The sequence below is a fragment of the Uloborus diversus genome, chromosome 1 (genome assembly GCF_026930045.1).
Source record: "Uloborus diversus isolate 005 chromosome 1, Udiv.v.3.1, whole genome shotgun sequence".
Classification (NCBI taxonomy): domain Eukaryota; kingdom Metazoa; phylum Arthropoda; class Arachnida; order Araneae; family Uloboridae; genus Uloborus; species Uloborus diversus.
Window position 1 is genome coordinate 129,284,278 of NC_072731.1, and position 19,138 is coordinate 129,303,415.

Sequence of the window (19,138 nt, forward strand, 5' to 3'; positions counted from 1 at the left end):
TGGTTTTCAGCAGGACATTTCCAGATAACATACGGCACGTGTTGCTATGAACTGTCTGCAAGCTTGTCAAACTATTCTGTGGCCTGCCAGATCGCCAGATCTCTCTCCCAACTAGCATGTTTGGGATATGATCAGATGGCGATTGCGTCTGGCAGGGAATGTTGATAACCTCTTCCGACAATTGGAGCAAATTTGGCCGGAAATGCCGCAGGACACCCTCTGGGAGCTTTATTGTTATTTGCTACACTGTGCTTCAGCTTGTATCCAAGCTAGAGGCGGGTCAATACCTTATCCAACTTGTTACTGTAACTCTAACATGAATTATTCAATTGTTCTGAGAATTTAATCACTTACTATTCTGTGCATTGTCTTCCTGTCCACCAATTTTCGCCTTAATAGGATCACTCCTTCTTGGTGCGTCGATTTTTTTCGTTATAGAAGGTATATAGGCTCATTTAAAAACATTAAGAGTGTCCTAATGTTTTTGGAATATTTTGTCCTGATTTTTTTTCAATGCCACCACAGAGTCTGAAAAGTTCAGCTTTTGTTTTTTGGTATTTAGAGTTTTAGAATTATGCTTTCAAAAGTTAGAGACTTAATTACAAACATATGTGTATTAGGGTGGATCGAAAAAAATAAAATTTCGAATCTTAATTTGGAATACCCACCAAAAGCTGTGCATGTGTAAGAACAATACACATGTAAAATATTATCAAGTTTGAACAACTCCTTGAGGGTCCTACCAAGGCTTGAATTTCTACAAAAATGGGAAAAAAGGTCAATTTTCCAAAATTTTTATGAAAATAATAAGGTTCAAAAGTTTTGTTCTAATACCATTAAAATGTTTCCTCCCAACACGCTTTTCATGTATCTTCAAAATTATTTACATTCTTTGCAGTATTAGGTTCGCACACAAGTTCGTAAAATTTCCAAAAACCAACTTTTTTCAAGCCTTTTTGCACATTGCAATATTTTTTCTTTTAAAGTCCGTTTTTTTTGCAATGACTGTGCAGAATGCAGTTTTAAATGGAAATGAAATTATACTTTATTATATTAACAGCCCAGCACCTACAACAAGGAGCGTAATTGCTTCACACTGGACCAGTGGTAAATTGTCGCACCTGTCTAGCAATTTACCTATTGGTCCTGAGAAAATTCACATGGACCAGCAGTTTCACCGTCAAGTAATGTGAACAGGTGACGCAAAGGCTGCTCATATGCAGTTCACATATTAACCATGGGACAGGATATCCAATTTTATTCTCTATAGCCGCAATTGCACCGTTCTTTTTTCTGGGATTCGTGGCCGTGCCATCACAGCCAAAAACTAAAAAATCCTTAAGGCTTAAACAAATTTTCAGTTCAAAAATCACATTGCTGTCGCGACATGTTTTCCCGTTCCAGAAGTTGGAGTCACATGACCCAAATAAAGAGAATTGGATTTTTCAACTATGGATTCCTCGCTTATGGTTCTTCTACGGTATCTGTCTCTAACCATTTCTTTTTGTCATAGTTTTGTCTTTTCGGCTATCGAAAAATGTACTTTTCAAACCCTTTCACTTCTAGTTTGCAGGTTTTGAAGAGAAGCACGTACTTCGTCTGTGACACCTGTGACACTTCTGCCGCTGTCTTCGAATTTTATTCATATCAACGACTTTAGAGCGATAATTATTTGACACAGTACCAAAATCCTGTAATGTTGCTGAAGCAATTGCTGCAGCACATGGCACATCTGTCAGAAATGCCGTACTAGTAGCTCACTCTTGATAGCGTTGGCAGAGAAAGCCTCATTTGTTCCACTTTTGAAGTGACATCAACACCAAAAAATGTTGATGGCTCTGTTGGCGGGAGTATAGCCATTGCAAATTTTTCTTCTTCTGGAATTGAAACAAAACTTTGCTGTTCCTCATCAGTGTTATTACAGCATCTCGTTACGTAAGTGAAAACCTGGAAAAAATATTGATCCTGTCATTCAACAAAATGCATTTTTGCCACCCGAAAAATATTCTCTTTACAGTGATCACTGATGAACGAAGTGCAGCAGAGAACTGGCTTTGCGTAGATTTTGAAGGTCAGACAAGTGGCTTCTGTTCATGTAGAAATAAGAGAATTCTATAATTCAAGGATTAACTTTAATGCATCAAATTACTCTGATGTTATCAACCAGCAAGAATGTGCAATAACTGCCACCCTTCTCCTATTTTAGCTGGCATATCTAAAGAAAGTCTTCAACAGTAGATTGAAAACACCAACGCCAATTTTGCGTTCGTTTTGTTCACCTGTCACACTCACGTGGTGGAACGCTGTGCTAATATGGTGACAGAAGCTTCTTTGTTGGTGATTAGTCAAACGGCAAGAGGTGACTTTATAAGAGCAAAAATCAAATCTCGAAGTATCATGTCATCGTTTGAATCAAAAAATGATTTCAAAGAGGTTTCATGAATAGATGTGACGATCTGACTATTTTCTGTGGCTTTAACTAACTGATATTTTTCAAGTCCCTCAATTTGTGAAATATTGATGCTTATATGTCAGAGCGACTGTGTGTGAGTAAATATATTCTTTGTAACCAATGCACTTCTCTCTATGTTTTATTAGTTAATACAACTAAATCATTTTGATAATTTACTTCTAATGTAAAATGAGCAATAAATTTATACTTAATACATGTGACTCGGCAGATGGAAAAGGTAGAATGGAACTCGAAATGCAGCTACCTGTTTTTAGTGGATGCTGGGCTGTTAATGTAATAAAGTTTAACTTCACTTCCGTTTAAAACTGCATTCTGTACAGGCGTTGTAAAAAAGAAAACTGGACTTTAAAAGAAGAAATATTGCAATGTGCAAAAAAGCTTAAAAAAGCCAGTTTTTGGTTAATTTCGCGTAACTTAACGGCTTATGTGCGAACATAATGGTGCAAAGACTGTAAATAATTGTGAAGATACATGAAAAGAGTGTTCAAAGGAAGCATTTTAACCGTATTAAAACAAAATTTTAAACACTAGTATTTTCTTAAAAATTTTGGAAAATTGACCTTTTTTTCTATTTTTGGAGAAATTCAAGCCTTGGTAGGACCCTCAAAGAGTTGTTCAAACTTGATAATATTTTACATGTGTGTTGTACTTACACATGCACAGCTTTTGGCAGGTATTCCAAATTAAAATTCAAAATTTCGTTTTTTTCGATCCACCCTAATGTGTATAGCTTTGAATAAAAAATTATATTCATATTTTTCAGTAGGATTTTATTTTCAATAATTTCTGTATGGCCTCAAGATTTTCTGGAGTAGAGTCGTACATTTAAATTTTTGATGAGTACTTTTACCAATCTAATTGTATATAAGACCACTTTTGATTGATTGGATCATTTATCTTTCCAAAAATATCAAACTTGGTTGCTATCTTTGTTTGAGCATCAACTTTCAAGAGACTTTTCTCAATGGCTCTTTGGTTCTTCTAACAGGAACTGGACGCATATTTAGCCGTTCTGTCGGAGGGCGATGCAAGCTTTGTTTCCAAAGCGGATGACCGTGGTGGGGGCATGTTTGTTGTCAACATTCTAAAAGTGTTGCAGAGGCTGGTGGAGGCAATGGTATCATCTGTCATTCAGGACAGATTTGGGTCAAAGTGTGCCAGAATTTTCAGGTGAGCACCCCACATACTATTAATTTCAGTCTCTAAATTATATTGTAAAGGTTATAGTGATTGTTACATATCCATAAAGACATTAACATTACTAATATCTAAGTGTATGTACAAATATATACTTCACAGATTTTTCAATCTCTGTAAGTTTGATTTTATAAGTTACTGGTGTATTTGCACATGCTAAAGTGGTTAATTGCCCCTTTCTTTCTTTTTTCCTTAAACAATTTTTCCTCTTTTGCAGCAAAGGATTTTGAGGACAACTTTTTGAATTTTAAACCAGTTTTGCCATAGTCATGTAATCCATTATGTGTGGGTTTTTTTTCAGTCAGTATAATGTCTTCCTCTTTTTTGAAATGACTACGCTGCCAAAGCATCTGCTGAGATTTTTTTTTTTTTTTTGAAAATATATATTTTGAGCACACCATTACGTTTTTGCTACCAGTCAAACAACTAACACTTGCAATGAAAAATCTTTTCATAGCCTCTAGCTTATTTTTTTCACAGATGAAAATTTTCTGTTATTTTTGTGATCATTTTGAACTCATGAAGCAGCTAAAAACAACTTCCGCTTCAGCACAAGTGATTTTTACTAGTGCTACCTATCTAAAAAGATAAAGCTTCTGAAGAAAAAGGGGGCAAGGAGCAATTTTGTGTTAATAGGGTAACCCCTAACCTCATACTTCTTGAGAAATGCATAGGAACTTGAAAAAGAAAACATTGGTTACAAATCCCTTTCAAACCAACACCTAGTCACATGTCAATATACCTTTGAGTACTTTATAAGCATATAAATAGTGGAGGGTGCTTAACCCAAAACAGCAGTCATATTCCAGAAAGAAAGAAAAAACTGCATTCTTGCAGGGGAGGGGGTCAAATTTTTTGACCCTTTGAATGTAACAGAACCTTGAGCTTTTGAGACCCAGATTTTCAAAACTTTTCTGTGCAAACGAAAATCCTTTTTAACTTTATTCTCTAATATTTAATAAATGTTAAGTAAACAGAAATCTTTTACGCATAGAATAAAAAATCATTTTTTAAGAATTTCAACTGGTTTCTTTCAGGTAACTAATCAAAATCATGGCAACTGTAATTTTTAACTGATTCAATGTCTCTCAATTTTATTTCTTTCTCCAGGATCCTATTGGCCAAGAAAGCCTTGGAGCCAAAACAGATTGAAGAGCTTGCCATGTTGCACCCCAAGGACTCAAAGGAATACATCTACCGAATGTTTGAGGAGAATTTTATCCTCTCCCACGTAAGTGCTCTGTGATTAGCTATGTAACCATGGTGGCCTGATCGGTAAGGCATCAGACTTGTTTTGCCTTCAGAAATCATCCATGTTTGTTAATGGGCACTGGAGCACATTAAATATATTGTTGTCACAAAATCCTCCAAGTGAAATCAATACCTCTAGAGTAGCTGGGCCAGGGATTTCTCGGCTGCTAGTTTGGATAAAAAAAACAGCTGTCTTCAGGGCCCCATCCAACCGGTTAAATCACAAATATTGGTACATTTGGGGAACCCTGGAGCATGGTGCCAACGATTTGATTAGCTACGCAAATCAAAATATCTAAGATAGTCAGTGTAACGAAGAATGCAGTCAGTTGGGGTAAAAGAAAACATGGAATAAGTAAAAACAAGCTCTATTAGCATGCTTGTGGCAATTTTTGAAACTAAACTGTTAGTAAGTGAAGATTAAGTTGCCATATGGAAAAGATTCTGAGCGTCCTACATGTTTCTAAACAATTGTCTAGACATCATCATTGTTTGAAGAGATGACACTGTGAAAAAAATTGTTTTTCTAAGTTTAGTGATATTTTATTTTCCTCAAAATAACTGATTTCAACCAGTTTTACATGTGATGTGGAAAGATACTAAAAACATTTGGGTATGGATTTCACATTCTCAGCTTTTTTTAATGTGAAATTTATATGTTTCCATTTGTCCTATAAATATTGTGCTCTAAAGTAAAGTAGTTCAGTCTTCCTATTTGTTTTGAAGATTGAATTTTGATGTAAATTACACTTTTGTGTGTGTGTTTTCAGCGAATATTTATTTATTTATTTATTTATTTTGTATGACTTTTCTTTTTAAATGATCTCTGGTTACATTTGAACGATTCAGCAGGTTGCAAGTGACTTATGTGCCACAGATTAAGTATTGTTGGTAAAGAACTCCTGAAGCTTCTAAGTTCATTGTGTGTAGTGCAATTATTTACCTACATCAATCTCTCAGATATGGGATGTTTCCATTTCCACCATAGTCTCTGAGATCTCATGATTTTATTTGCTAACAAACTTAACATTATGCTCAGATTTTCTTCATCTACTCATTGTTTTTTTATTTTAAGAATCTGGTTTGACGCTGAAATAGAGAAGCATGAGCACGAAAAGCTAATCTGATAAGAATAACATTTTGTCTGTAGTATGCAATGTTATGAGGTTGATTTTAAAGCTCAACATTTAAATTCATCCTACTAATGACTTTCAGTGGATGATGCAGAGAGATCATATAAATTGCTTTAATAAATCAGTTTTAATTAAATACTGTTTGGAAGATCTTTGAAAAATGTATCATTTCATTTAAATTCAATATATATATATATATATATATATATATATATATATATATATATATATATATATATATATATATATATATATTATTTTGCTGATTAAATTAAATAAACATTAAGTTAACTTTTGAAGAAAATATAAGCTGAATTAACAAATCGCAGTAACGTTTATTAATAGAAAAATAATCAAACAAATGTTTGCAACTTTGACAAACATTCTACACTCGAAAAATATAAACATATTCCATTACTAAAATAGGGAGGAATTCAATTCTTCTGAATTATATATATTTTATGTTATATTTGTTAGAATTCTTATTTTACCAAGAAAAAACCTATTAAAATATTTTTAATTATCTTTTTATTATTGTTTTTTCAAAGCATATAATTTTCTTTTGTTGTTTTTATTCAGAGATTTGTCCGAATATAACCTGCAGTTCTAGATGCACACATATTAGTTATTTGAATTGTTAATTTTAATGACCCTGGTTGTACTGCATTTTTTGTTGTCTCCTGACAAGTGCAATATAGTGAGTGCCTACTATATGAAATTTAAGTTATTTTCAAAACAAGCATATGATTTTCTCATTTAAATGTATGCATTTTAAATGTGATACTATTACTCTGATAAGGCATTTTAAAAGATGGAGTCACCTTTCCATTCTTTAGTTTTTTATGCAGATTTCTTTTTTTTTTTTATTTCAGGATGTACCTAAGGGTTCAGATTTTTCCCATGGACATACTTTCTATTTGTTACGTATTGACCTGATTCAGGTAATTGTTTTATTTTTATTAATCATGAATTAATAGGTCATTTATTGTTAAATGAAAGGAAGAGGAAAAAAATGTGAAAATTTTTAGTGATCACCTTTTACTGGCCTGTTATTGTTGAATTTGAATCAATCAGTTGGGAAGTTCCCTCATAAGCCATACATCCCCCAGTGCCCCAATAACCGGAGGTGTTTGGAGCAATATTTGGTGCACATTAGATATATAGGTCATCTGAAAACAGTTGTTTTAAACTTATTTTTGTTTGGGAGTTAAATAAATTGTTTTGATACTCATAAAGTTGATGATTTTCTTGCAAAGTAGTTATAATTTGTTATTTGATTGCGCCATTGAAATCTGCAAATTTCAGTAGAGCATGTAGTGGCATCATATTGAAATTGATTTACTACATGAATGTCAGTATTTTCAACTTAAAATTCTCATTTGTAATTAGCGCCTTAAATTTAAATCACTATTATATATATATATATATATATATATATATATAATATATATATATATATATATATATATATATATATATATATATATATATATATGAATCTTCTGTGCGGACGTTTGTCACCATAAGGTTTTTAAACGGCTGGACCGATTTTGATCAAATTTTTTGTATGTTAATTAAATTGTGGCAAGCATGGTTTCGAAGTGCGATGGATCGAATCGGAAACGTTTTTGTTAATTAATTAATTTAAACATTGATGGTTATATCTCCCAAATGATTTATATTTATTTTAACCTATTGTTGAGCGAGAACAGAAATAAATATTTAACCCGTTACCAAAGGACAATAAGAAAGTCAACTCTGCTTTTTACAATGAAATATCCTACTGTGATATGTCAATTGATATAATAGAGAAAACGTAGAGAGAGATGAAGCCTTCATTTCTTGAAAGCTCTTCGATTTTAGGTTTCGTATTTTAATGTAAAGTACTGCAAGTTTCACGCAAAACGTGTATTCTGTCGTCATAGTTGAACCATGTGACTGGATCGGTGCTTTAGATTTTCCTAACCAAAGCAACATTTGTTTCTCGGCTGAAATCCATCTGAGTTTTGGTACCAATGTCCAGAATACTTCAAGGATTTTCAACTAATCAGTACATTATTAAAGGAAAAGATGATGGAATTTAAAGACGAAACAAATTTTATTTTCGTCCAGATAAATTACAACAGGGTAGTTCTGTACACAAAAGATTAGTGCAGTGGAAGATCTTTATCTTTGGTGGAAAGAACAAATTAGGCAATATATGAAGGTTAAAAAGTTTTGGTTCAAAAGATTACAGTAACGTGGTGGCTTGGCGACTTTGGCTGTAAACAATAGAGTTACGCGATCATGTGTTTACATTTTAAAGATACTGTTAATGTAATTCATTGTATTTTTTGTTTATTTGGTGAAATATTTCAAAGTGCAAAGAATTGTTTTTCGTTTTTAAAGAGTTTTTAGTCATTTTAGTTGAAGAATGTTTATTTTACATCCGGAGGGGGGGGGGAGGGATGCGTGATTTTCTCTTATTCAGAGAACTGTTTTTACCTTTTTCATTTTTCTGAAGGATATCCTTTCGATTGTTTTATTCTTTTTCATATGGGGGATGTTGCAGCGGGATTTCCCGTTTGTTCTAGATGGGTGGTTAGTTTTTTACACTTAATATCTGAGGACGCTTTTTATCCTTTGAGTATGGCTGAAGGAACAAACTATCATGTACGAGAGAAAAAAGAGTTAATAAAACAACTGCTTAGTAGGCATTAGATAAATCAAGTTGTAATAAATGTACGCATTCTGACACCAAGCAGCTTAAAACATTTTCTTTTTACTTATTTTTTTCAACAAAACGGTTCAAACACTTGGGAAGTTTATTGAAATTTTTTAACTTTTCAATTTGCAAAGTTTGAACAGAACAACGTCTGTCGGGTCCTCAAGTATATATATATATATATATACACCCCTGTGGCAGAAAGCTACTAACCCGGCGACATTGTCACAGAATGAGAGTTTGTGCAGAACGTTTTTGCACTAGGGGGGAAAAAGGGAAAGGAAAAAAAAAGTCAGCAATAAAACCATTCTGCAGAACAGTTCCCAAGGATAGCTGTTTTGCAGTAAAAAATGTAACTCAACTACAAATTAAGGGAAAGGCCTGATTTTCTGCGAAAAATTAAATAATTATGGCATTATTTTACAAAAAAAAAAACCTTGGCGAGCGCCAAATCGAACTATCATTGATGACCATGGTAGTCTGCAACATCGGAAATCGAGAGATACAGCATGGATAAAACCGGTTCTAACCAGATCTTCTCCCTACATAGAGTGATTTTGAAACAATCTTGTGTTGATCAAAGAACAGTGGTTTTGCATTGGTTTTGCAACACACATGTTTGTGTCTAAGACGTGTACTTACTTATTTTCGAGCTTTTTTTCACCTCTGTTGAAAAATTAATTTAAGCCCTTAAAAAATGGCTTATTTGCTGTATCGCAGGTTGCAGCAACAGATGGAATACTTGATAAATTGTGTAGTATTTTGGGTTGACTGATTGTTATTCAGATAGAGGTGATTATATGAATGAAAATCTTTTCTCTTTGGAAGAGCTATAGATTTTCTCCTAAATGTATAATCTAATTAAATTCTTTTTTCTTCGTATGGGAAGGGAACTTGTGTTTTGCTCCCTCCAGTTGTAATGAGTACTTGATTTAAATTTTTTTTTTTCACGTGATAGAGAGGGCAGGGATGGATTTCTTTTTTTGCTTAAAATGCATAATGAGTATTTTAATAAAATCCTATTTTCTTCTGGGGGTTAAATTTTTGATTTGTTCTAACTAAAATGTGTATTTTAATTAAATGATACTTTTGAGGGAGGTGGATACTTTGTTATATAATGTTGTGTATTGCATATATTTATTAAGTTTTTTTATGGAGGGTGACCTTTATTTATTCCCCCCCCCCCAAATCACCTGCATGTTTTTGTTTTTTTTTCTCTTCATTTTCAAACTGTAATGCAGACTTTAATTAAAATTCATTTTCCTTTTGGTAGGAAGTTGATACTTTGTTATAATTATGTAATGCATATTTTAATTTATTTTTTTTATATGAGAGGAGGAAGGATGATACTTATTTATTTTTTTAAATCACATGCAAGCCCGGCTCCAGGGGTAGGCGACCTAGGCTGACACCTAAGGCGGCAGATTTTAGGGGCGGCAAATTTTAAAGTCGAAACTTTTTTTTTGAGCGTGAATATCTGTTTCAGTGCTATAAGATTCACTGCTTCAATGCTAATAAAAAATTATAGTAATTTAGAGTGTGTGTCAGTGCTTGGGTATACAAAACTCAGTTTTGAATTTAACTAGAACCTCACTTTTGTTTTAAGCGCTTTACTATTATTTTTATTTTATTAATATATTTTATTTATATTATTATAAAAATTCAGGGGGCGGGCGGCACTTGCCAATTTCGCCTTAGGTGGCAGAACTACTAGAACTGGCCCTGATCACATGCATGTTTTAGTTTTTTTTTTTCTTCAGTTCCCCCTTCCCCTAGAACTGTAATGCATATTTTAATTAAAAAACATTTTTTTCTCTGGATCTTATTTCTTGGAATATTAAATGAATGTTGCATCTGTATTTTTCTGGTATTAAGAACTATAGATAAGTGATAAGATTAAGATTGAAAACTTTTATATGAGAGATGGCAACTCTGTTTAAGCAATCAGCCGGCTCCCCTTTAACACATTTCTACTATAGCATTTAGAAAGAAATAATTTACATTATAAATATATGTGTGTTTGTGTTAGGTAGTTTAGTAAATTTTTCAGTACCTAAATGCTAATATAGTCCAGACCCAACAGGCGTGCAACCAGTGAGTTGGAGGTTAAGCACCCCAAGCCGTTGGTTTAAAATCATATCTTTCCAAAACCAATCTTTGAATTTTAAAGAATAGAACTGTTAGACGGCCATCCTAAGAACACACAGAATGGTGTACGTATATTGGAAAAGCACTGAACATTTTTATATTAATTATTTGATTATTGAACATGTGATTCAAACTCGATGTGTACCATAAAATACAGGAACTTAGTCTAATATATTAGCATTAAAAAAAAAAATTTTTTTTGAAAAAAATAATGGTAAAAAAAATAAATGAATAAATTGTAATGCAGCAAAAGCTTAGTTTATGCCACTTCTTATATTTTGGTACCTAAGCCGATCACCCCACTGGTTAATTTTTTTTCGGACGACCCTGGTGGTCATAACCTTTATAACTCTTAAAATAAGTCATTTTTGTGTAAATTTCTTTACTACTTCTTGAGGTAAAAGTCTGGTATAGTGAAAAAAATGGTTGTGCCAACCACTTGGGAAGATTCACACTAAAAATTAATCAGCACCTCTTCTCTTTGCTGAACATTAGTATACTGAATTCCCTTTCATCTCTTTCTGAGTTAAAACTCTCACAAAAAAAAAGTGTTTACCCACCTACAGACTGATACACTTTCCCAAATGTTGTCAAAGTGAATTCTCCACCTCTTAAAGCTTGTAAATATGAAAATTGAAAGTTGTCACAAAATGTTTTCCTCTATATATTTTGGCTGTAGAAAAAAGTTATAACATTTTAATGGTATCTCATGTGTGCAGTCATCAAAAATACTTCTTAGGTTAGTACATTAAATTTTTGAGGCATTAAATTTCATAAAATATCCAAAAATTACAGTTGTAAAAGAAGAGATGTATGCCTATTTAAAATGAAACGAAGTTGTCCCCAGAAAATCAACCTTTGGCTGAAAAGGTTCATTTTATTGCTGTGCTTTGGCCAGAAATGAACCCTCTTTTCTTGTTTTTCTGTCTTCACTGCTTTAATGGTGATCAGTATGTTTATTTGTGTTTGGTGACAGGTGTGCCGAATGCTCCTGGAGAGGTGTTACCAGGCATTGTACAATCTTCTCACGTGTAGTGAGTTGCAGCAGCAAGAGAACAGGAGGCTTCTGGAAAAGAAAGAGCGCATTGATGCCATCGTTGCCTCCCTCAAACAGTCTGGGGCTGAGGAGGAGCAGATACGGGAGGTGGGTCCTCTCTATTTGTTCACTTCATCATTATTGCCATGTTTCTAATCTTGTTTACTATGCTTATAATGTCATTTTTCGAAGCAATTCAACCCTACTCTTCTATCACAAATATTGGCAGTCAAAGCTCAAGATGAGCAGCAATACGTAAAAGTAATAGGTAACACAGGAGTGTACATTTTAATCATGTAAAAAAAAATCTATACATCATAAGGCAGGCATGTATAAATGTGTGTGGGTTGTGAAAAATTCAAACAATTAAAAGCTTGAAACAGATTACATTTCCAGTATGCTTTGCAAACTGCAAGTTAGTCCTTGCAATACTGTTTACTATGGTGATAATTCACCATTATAGCCACTTCTTTCACTGATGATAAACATTCGATTTTTCCTGAACCACTTGATAAACTTGCTAAATAAGATTGTCTGTAGAGAAAGACTTGCATCCTTGACTTCTTTCAACATTCACATTAGCTCGACCATCTTCAAACTGTGGACGCCCATTCATGGACAATACCACAAAGCTGTTTCTATGCGCTTGACTCATTATTTTAAGAAATTCCCGCTGCATCACTTTTCTGTGCCTGCAGGAAATGAATAGTGTTTTGCAATTCACACCAGGCAAGAACATCAATATCATATCATACTCCAGCCTTCAGGGCCCCCCATACTTGCTACTATTTGTGGTTTTACCAGAAAGATGGGCCCTGAAGACAGCTCTGTTTTTATTATTCAGGCTAGAAGCCCAGTAATCCCTGCTCCAATACCCCCAGAGGTATTGATTCACTTGGGGGACTTTGTGACCAAGACATATTTTATGTGCCCCTATCACCATTAATAAATACGGATGATCTTCTATCAGCTGGCATCGGACATGGGGCCCTTAGGTTATGAATCCAAAACCTTAACGATCAGGCCACCACGGCCCAGGAAAAACAGTAAATGTTTATATGACTGCAGCTCAGTAGCATACATAGGGGGTCTGGCACCTCTGGCGAACCCCCCCCCCCCCCCGGCGTTGTCCCAATGGAAAGTTACCAGAGGTCACTGTGGTCACTGTGACCTCCCAAAAAAAATTTGGGTGGAAATTTGACTAATTGATTTGACATATGTGTACCTCAGAGTCAGAAGGACGTAAGTCCAAAACTTACAATTTTCTGTTTGTTAGTGCATTGTATGTAGAAACCTATCCCACATCGAGCCATGTAAACATAATTCTTTTTAAAAAATCCTTTTCAATTTTTTACCAGGTTTAAAAGAGCGTGCTTCGCATTCTTTGCATGCGCCAGAAAAAAGTTTTTCCTCTCTACTGTAAAATTATAATAATGTGAGTTATGTTCTTCTGGCGTTGAGGTACAGAAATTAGGAGACAATATTGTAACCCTAATATTCTTATTTTCTATTTTTAAATTGTTTTCAATGATGCCCAATTTTCCTTCGCAGTAGATGTTATGCATGTATATGTGTGCATACTCGAATTTTATCATTCGGTAAAATTAGGATTTCTTTCTGCATATTCAGAATTCTCCCCTTCCCAAAAAAGAAAACCAATAATATTTGTAATTCGTTTAGACATATTAATAATGTACGTTCTTGAACCAAATGAGAATTTTTTTAAACAGTTTCAACTTTTAATAAAATTTGTTTTAAAACATTAGGAAACTGTACAATAAGCATAATTTATGTGCTTACTAAAAGAAAGAAAGAAACCTTAATTTTTAAATAAAAATCAAAGCATTTTAAAAATTATTTTATAATTTTTAAAATGCAAAAAAATATTTATAAAATAATTTTTAAATTATTTTATATTTTATAAAGCAAAGGAAATGCGAAAAACATTGCTAATCTGAAATTAACTAAAAAACACGACTGTTTACATACCGGCAAATCGCTGATTAAGACCTCCCAATATTTCATTCAAATAAGACTTTTTGTTATTTATTATAATGAGAATTAATACTTAGAGAGAGAGAGCCTAAGAAAAACTAGACACTTCAAACTATGCCCGATAAAATGTCACCCCTCCCCGAAAAAATGGAATCTTTCAGCATACAGCGCTCTCCAGCTGCCTGCTGTGCAAATTGTGTGTATAAGTCTTGAGCTAATCACTCAATGAATTTCACACCACGGGTAACCCCCCCCTCTTTTCTTTTTTTTTGGGGGGGGGAGAATTAAGGATTGTTTTATTTTCCCCTCTAGCTCTTTTTTTGCGAGACTTTTTTTATGTTTTTATTTTTATTTATAAAAGCATTTTTCTACTCATATATATAATCAATTTTTTGAGAAATTTATTTATTTTTTTAAATCAGTCAAAATGCTGCTCCCCTAGCTGCTGCACCATTAGAGCTGATCCTGCCAACCTTTTGTTACGCTACTGATGCAACTCAGTAGGAACTTATCTTGAACTCTGTAGTAACAGAGAGTGTAGAAGGGCAGAAATGCAGTCTCCCCATCTACCATGTTCATCAGTTTCATATCTGCCCTTCACACTATGCAACTGGAGGCAGAGCCGGCCTTAGCACATGCGGGGCCCGATTGCAGAATTCTGGCGGGGCCCTTTATAGAATTATTACAAATTTGAGAAATAGCGTCGATTTTTCCGCGGCGGGTAATTATTCGAAATCACTGCAATTATCCGTCTTCCATCAAGTTGCTACATCACTTTTTATTTTGATTTATTCATTTATTTATTAAGAAATGAATGAATGCCCACAAAAATATGTTAGTTTTATAAGAACGTAAGATAAGTAGCCGTGAAATTCTTTATGCACTATCTTAGGCGGCTGGTGCACGAAAAAAGTGGTGGGTCAAAAGAAGTGTGGGGATTAGGAAACGGTGCCCCTGGTGCTGATTCTTTTTTTTTTTTTTTTTTTTTTTGTAAAATTGGACTTTATTACGGGATTTCAACATGATTAAATAATCTCCAAAACATGTGGAATATGGCCTCCAAAATAGGGCCGAATGGTCACCGTAGACTTCCCACTTTAAAATCAAGTTCAATTATCGTGAGATACACGAAAAGGTCCATTTAGTTGGAATTTTCAGTTTTTATTTGAGGGAAATAAATCAATCCACCCAGTAAAAAATCATTTCCCTATAGATCATTAATTTTAACTCTGAAAAGTAAGGGGGCGGTTTCTCCCCCCTCCCCTCCCTCACGTACGAGCCGCCTATGTGAGCAATTTATTGCTTTGACAGAAAAGTAAAATTCACCGAAATTTTCTAGTTCTAAAAAAGAAAATTTGGACTGTCTTTGTTGATGTCGAAAGTAGAACGGAGTTGCAGGGAATGGGAGACCTCCTCTTGGAAATTCTTCAAAATTGAAGTCTTTTTTTTCTGAGCAGTTTTCATACGGAAATGAGGAGGGAGTTAGAAGTAAGATAAACCGACTACGGTCCCCGGAAGAGTCTTCAAAGCTGGCCTCTGAAACCGCAAATGAGGGCATTTTTTTTGTGAAATTAAGGGAGGGGGGGCGGAGGTTTCTACTTACGTAATTATTTTTTCAAATTTAGGATAAGTTGAGGCTAATTTTGATAACGACAAGAAATTGGGCGTTTCTCTCAGAAATTTTTTCCAAAATTGTAGTCCCAATTGGGTAATGTTTGATGAAGATGAAGAAAGGGAATTTGGTGATCGCCTGCAGAAAACTTTCAAAATTCAAGGATTTAAGGCGCTATTTTAAACTATCATTGGTGACGTCAGAAGATTCAGCGACTCTTCAAAAAATTTTCTATATTGATGTGTTAAAAACGCAGTTTAAAGCCCTGTTTGATAACGATAGAGGACAAGGGAGGAGACTCTGCCCAGAATCTTTTTCGAAAATGAAATCAATTTTAGGCTATTCATGGAAAGGGAAGAATTCAAGGGTTTTCTCGTGGTAATATTTTGTAAATGCTAAATTTTAAGCTATTGTGCTGAGGCTCAGAAAAAGGGTCATTAGAAAGAGGTGTTCAGAGACCTTCCGCTGGAAATGTTTTGAAATTTAAATCGTAAAAACACTATTTTAGACTACTTTTGGAGATGTTAGGGGAGAAGGGGAGGGCGTTGTGAAATTTATGAATCTTCCTTGATTGGAAATGTTTTGAAACTGAAAACTTCATGATGTAATTAGTCTTTGGTGGTAAAGTTGAGGTAAGGGTAGGCGTTCGGGTAGCCTCTTCATGAAATTTTTTGAAATTGAAGTCTTAAAAAAGCATTTTAAGTTACCTTCGTTTACATTAGGAGAAATGTCAGGGTTTGATAGCTGGCCCTAGAAATTTGTAGACATTGAAGATTTCAAAACCAAATTTCAGGCTAAATGTATAACGTTAGGAGAGGAATGAAAGCAATAGGCAATTTGTTCTTTTTAGAATGGTTATACAAATGTTTTACGCGTATTAAGCAAGCACTATTTGAAGTTTATTATTTATTCAATTATTTATTTATTTATTTTATTATTAATTTTTTTTTAGAAACGTACCTACTTTAGTTTTAATTGTATATTAGAAAAATTGTCATTGCTGCTGAGTTTTTAGCATTTTTTTTTCAACAAAAATGAAGAAATAAAAAAATAATAATAAAAGTTAATATATTAAGTGAAATAAATGAAAATGGGAATTCCTGAACTAAAACCTTTGAGAATTCCTAAACTTTCGGGGCTTTGGGTAAATTCCTGCATTGCCCATGAGATAGTACGGTCCTGGGATAGGGCCCCTTGACCTGTATGTTAATGCTCACCGTATTAATTGCCGATAATCATTAAAAATTTGTCCATTGGTTCCACACTACCTAGTCCCTTTCTCTAGATCGGAATTAATGGGGTACAGTGGGTATACGGCCTTGGATATAGACAAGAAACTCTCCCTAAATCCATTAGTCGAACTGAAAATAGCTCCATACTACCAAATTAAGTATCAGTTAAGCGTATTATAATAAATATCAGTAAAGTTCATTTGAACTTTTTCTTTTCTTTTCTTTTTTTCTTATTTATTTTCAGGAGAAAGGGAAAAAAAAGACTTTTTAGAGCGGGGGCCCCTGCTGGCGCGGGGTCCAATTGGGTCTTTTTGCTCTAATCAGCTTAAGGCCGGCTCTGACTGGAGGTTGGGGGAAGAAAAACAAGCAGTTGTCTGTTTTTAAAGAAATCTTCCTCTTGCTAGAGAATAAATCAGTTATTCTTATTTCCTGTTGTTTGCAAGTATGTAATACTGCTAGAGAATAAATCATGACTTGTCCTGTAATATGTGTTATTAGGTACAGAACATCCTTACTCCACCTGAAGAGGCTGTCATCACCAAAGTAACAGAAGTGACCCAAAAGATTGACTCTAGCCAGATTCAAATCTCAGAAATGCTTCTCACCCTTTCCATTTGGCTGGACTACTGCAGCCTTAAATGAAACAGACTGTTCTCGGTTCTGCCATTATGTTCCTCTTACACTGTAAATATTGATTCTGAAATAAACAAAATTATAAATACAAGTTGTGCTTATTTTAAGACACTACAGCCTGTTACAGACTTTGGTAGTTCCTACTAATATAAGTACAGTAGGAGCTTGTATATCCGTCCCAATTTATCCAGATCTGCGGTTTATCTGTATCAAATATGTAGAGTTAAGTTTTATATTCGCATTAATAATAATTTGAAATTATAAAAGCTTTAAGTATGCCAAATATTCGCTTTTTGTTTTTGATCAAGTGTGACTTCTGCATATTTTGTGCAATACATTATACAGTAAAACCTGTGAAGTTGACCACCCTCGTAAGTTGACTACCTGTCTAAGTTGACCACTTTTTTCAGGCACGGAATTAGCCCTAATCATATAAATCAACCTTTGTAAGTTGACCACCTGTTTAAGTTGACCACTAAAGTAGTGCACGGCAAGTGGTCAACTTACACAGGTTTCACTGTAGTAATATAACTTGCATCATGGCGTACTTGGAGCATCAGTTCAGCACTACTGCAGCTGTATCGTAAATGATTTTTAGCATTGGCGTAAAACAAGCCTATGTAATTTTGTTGCAATGCATTGTTTTTTGTTGTATTAAAAGGTACATCTGCTTATTTAAAAATTTGTTTCACTTATTACCCTTATTCAGAGGTGGCGATTGGGGCTTGTAAGTGAAGGGGGAGGCAAAAAAAAAAAAAGACAACTGAAAGTCATAGGACTTCTATCAGCAGCAAAAGAATAAAAACAGAAAAAAAGTACAAAGTTTTGTTGTTTCGGCTGGTTTTGAGACCAGATAAGTGAGAATTGATGCAAATTCAACAACTTAACTCATGTTTTTCTTAAGATTTTGATGAATCATATTATATACATAATAACTTTCCCCAAAGAAACACCTAGACATGAATTGGACTGACATTATTTACCCCAAACACTTGGTAATAATTTCACTAAATAAGTATGGCTTGTTCAAGTGAAATTTACTAATATCTAAACAATGAATGCATAAACTAAAAGTAACTGCTTTTGCTAAATAATGTTTCATAAGCAGATATACAAAGTAAAACATGACTACGTTTTGAAAATTTTGACATTTCTACCTTTTTTATAATTTTTAGTTTTGGTTCCTAAATTGTAAAATAAAATAAATTGATTAACCATAAAAGTAGACGGGGGAGTTGCCCCCCCCCCCCCCCACTGCCCATATTATTCAGATCATCCGGATTGCCTTTGGTCCCAGTTAGTCTGGATAAACAAGGTTGTACTGTACCTGGTCCTTATGTCCAGTTTAGTTTTTTTTTTACATCACTTTAAACAAGTAAAGGTACCCGGGGCAAAAATGCGAACATCGTATTTAAATTTTTAGACATTAGATTATAGCTCTATTCATGAATTGGTATGAAAACAAGTGCGAGAGACTCTACTGGCCAAGTCAAAATGTTGTTATAATAAGATCTCATCTGTTCAGTCACGTTCATTTTCGTTAATTGTTTTAAATAATGTTTCACATTGGTTATTTATACAGTGCACCATATAACGGACTGAAGTTTAATCTAATTAAGTAAAATGACGGTTCGTAAATCTCTGCCACTAAGAGCAATATGACGAACTCAGAATCTATTGCACAGAAAATTATATTGTTGTTAGGTTGCCAGCTCACATCACCG

The 19,138-nt window shown here is 34.0% G+C and overlaps 1 protein-coding gene across 1 annotated transcript in view; it reads left to right on the top strand.

Annotated features, from left to right (window-relative positions):
• The window catches only part of LOC129221252 (DNA-directed RNA polymerase III subunit RPC3-like), an 85,752-nt gene extending 68,269 nt beyond the window's left edge, over nt 1–17,483 (top strand). Inside the window, exons 7-11 of the mRNA XM_054855711.1 lie at nt 3,462–3,643; nt 4,781–4,901; nt 6,927–6,995; nt 11,883–12,050; nt 17,280–17,483. Coding sequence (XP_054711686.1) covers nt 3,462–3,643; nt 4,781–4,901; nt 6,927–6,995; nt 11,883–12,050; nt 17,280–17,423 — 684 coding nt within the window. The 3' untranslated portion in view covers nt 17,424–17,483. The remainder of the gene's footprint in view (nt 1–3,461; nt 3,644–4,780; nt 4,902–6,926; nt 6,996–11,882; nt 12,051–17,279) is intronic.
• The last annotated feature ends 1,655 nt before the right edge of the window (nt 17,484–19,138 follow it).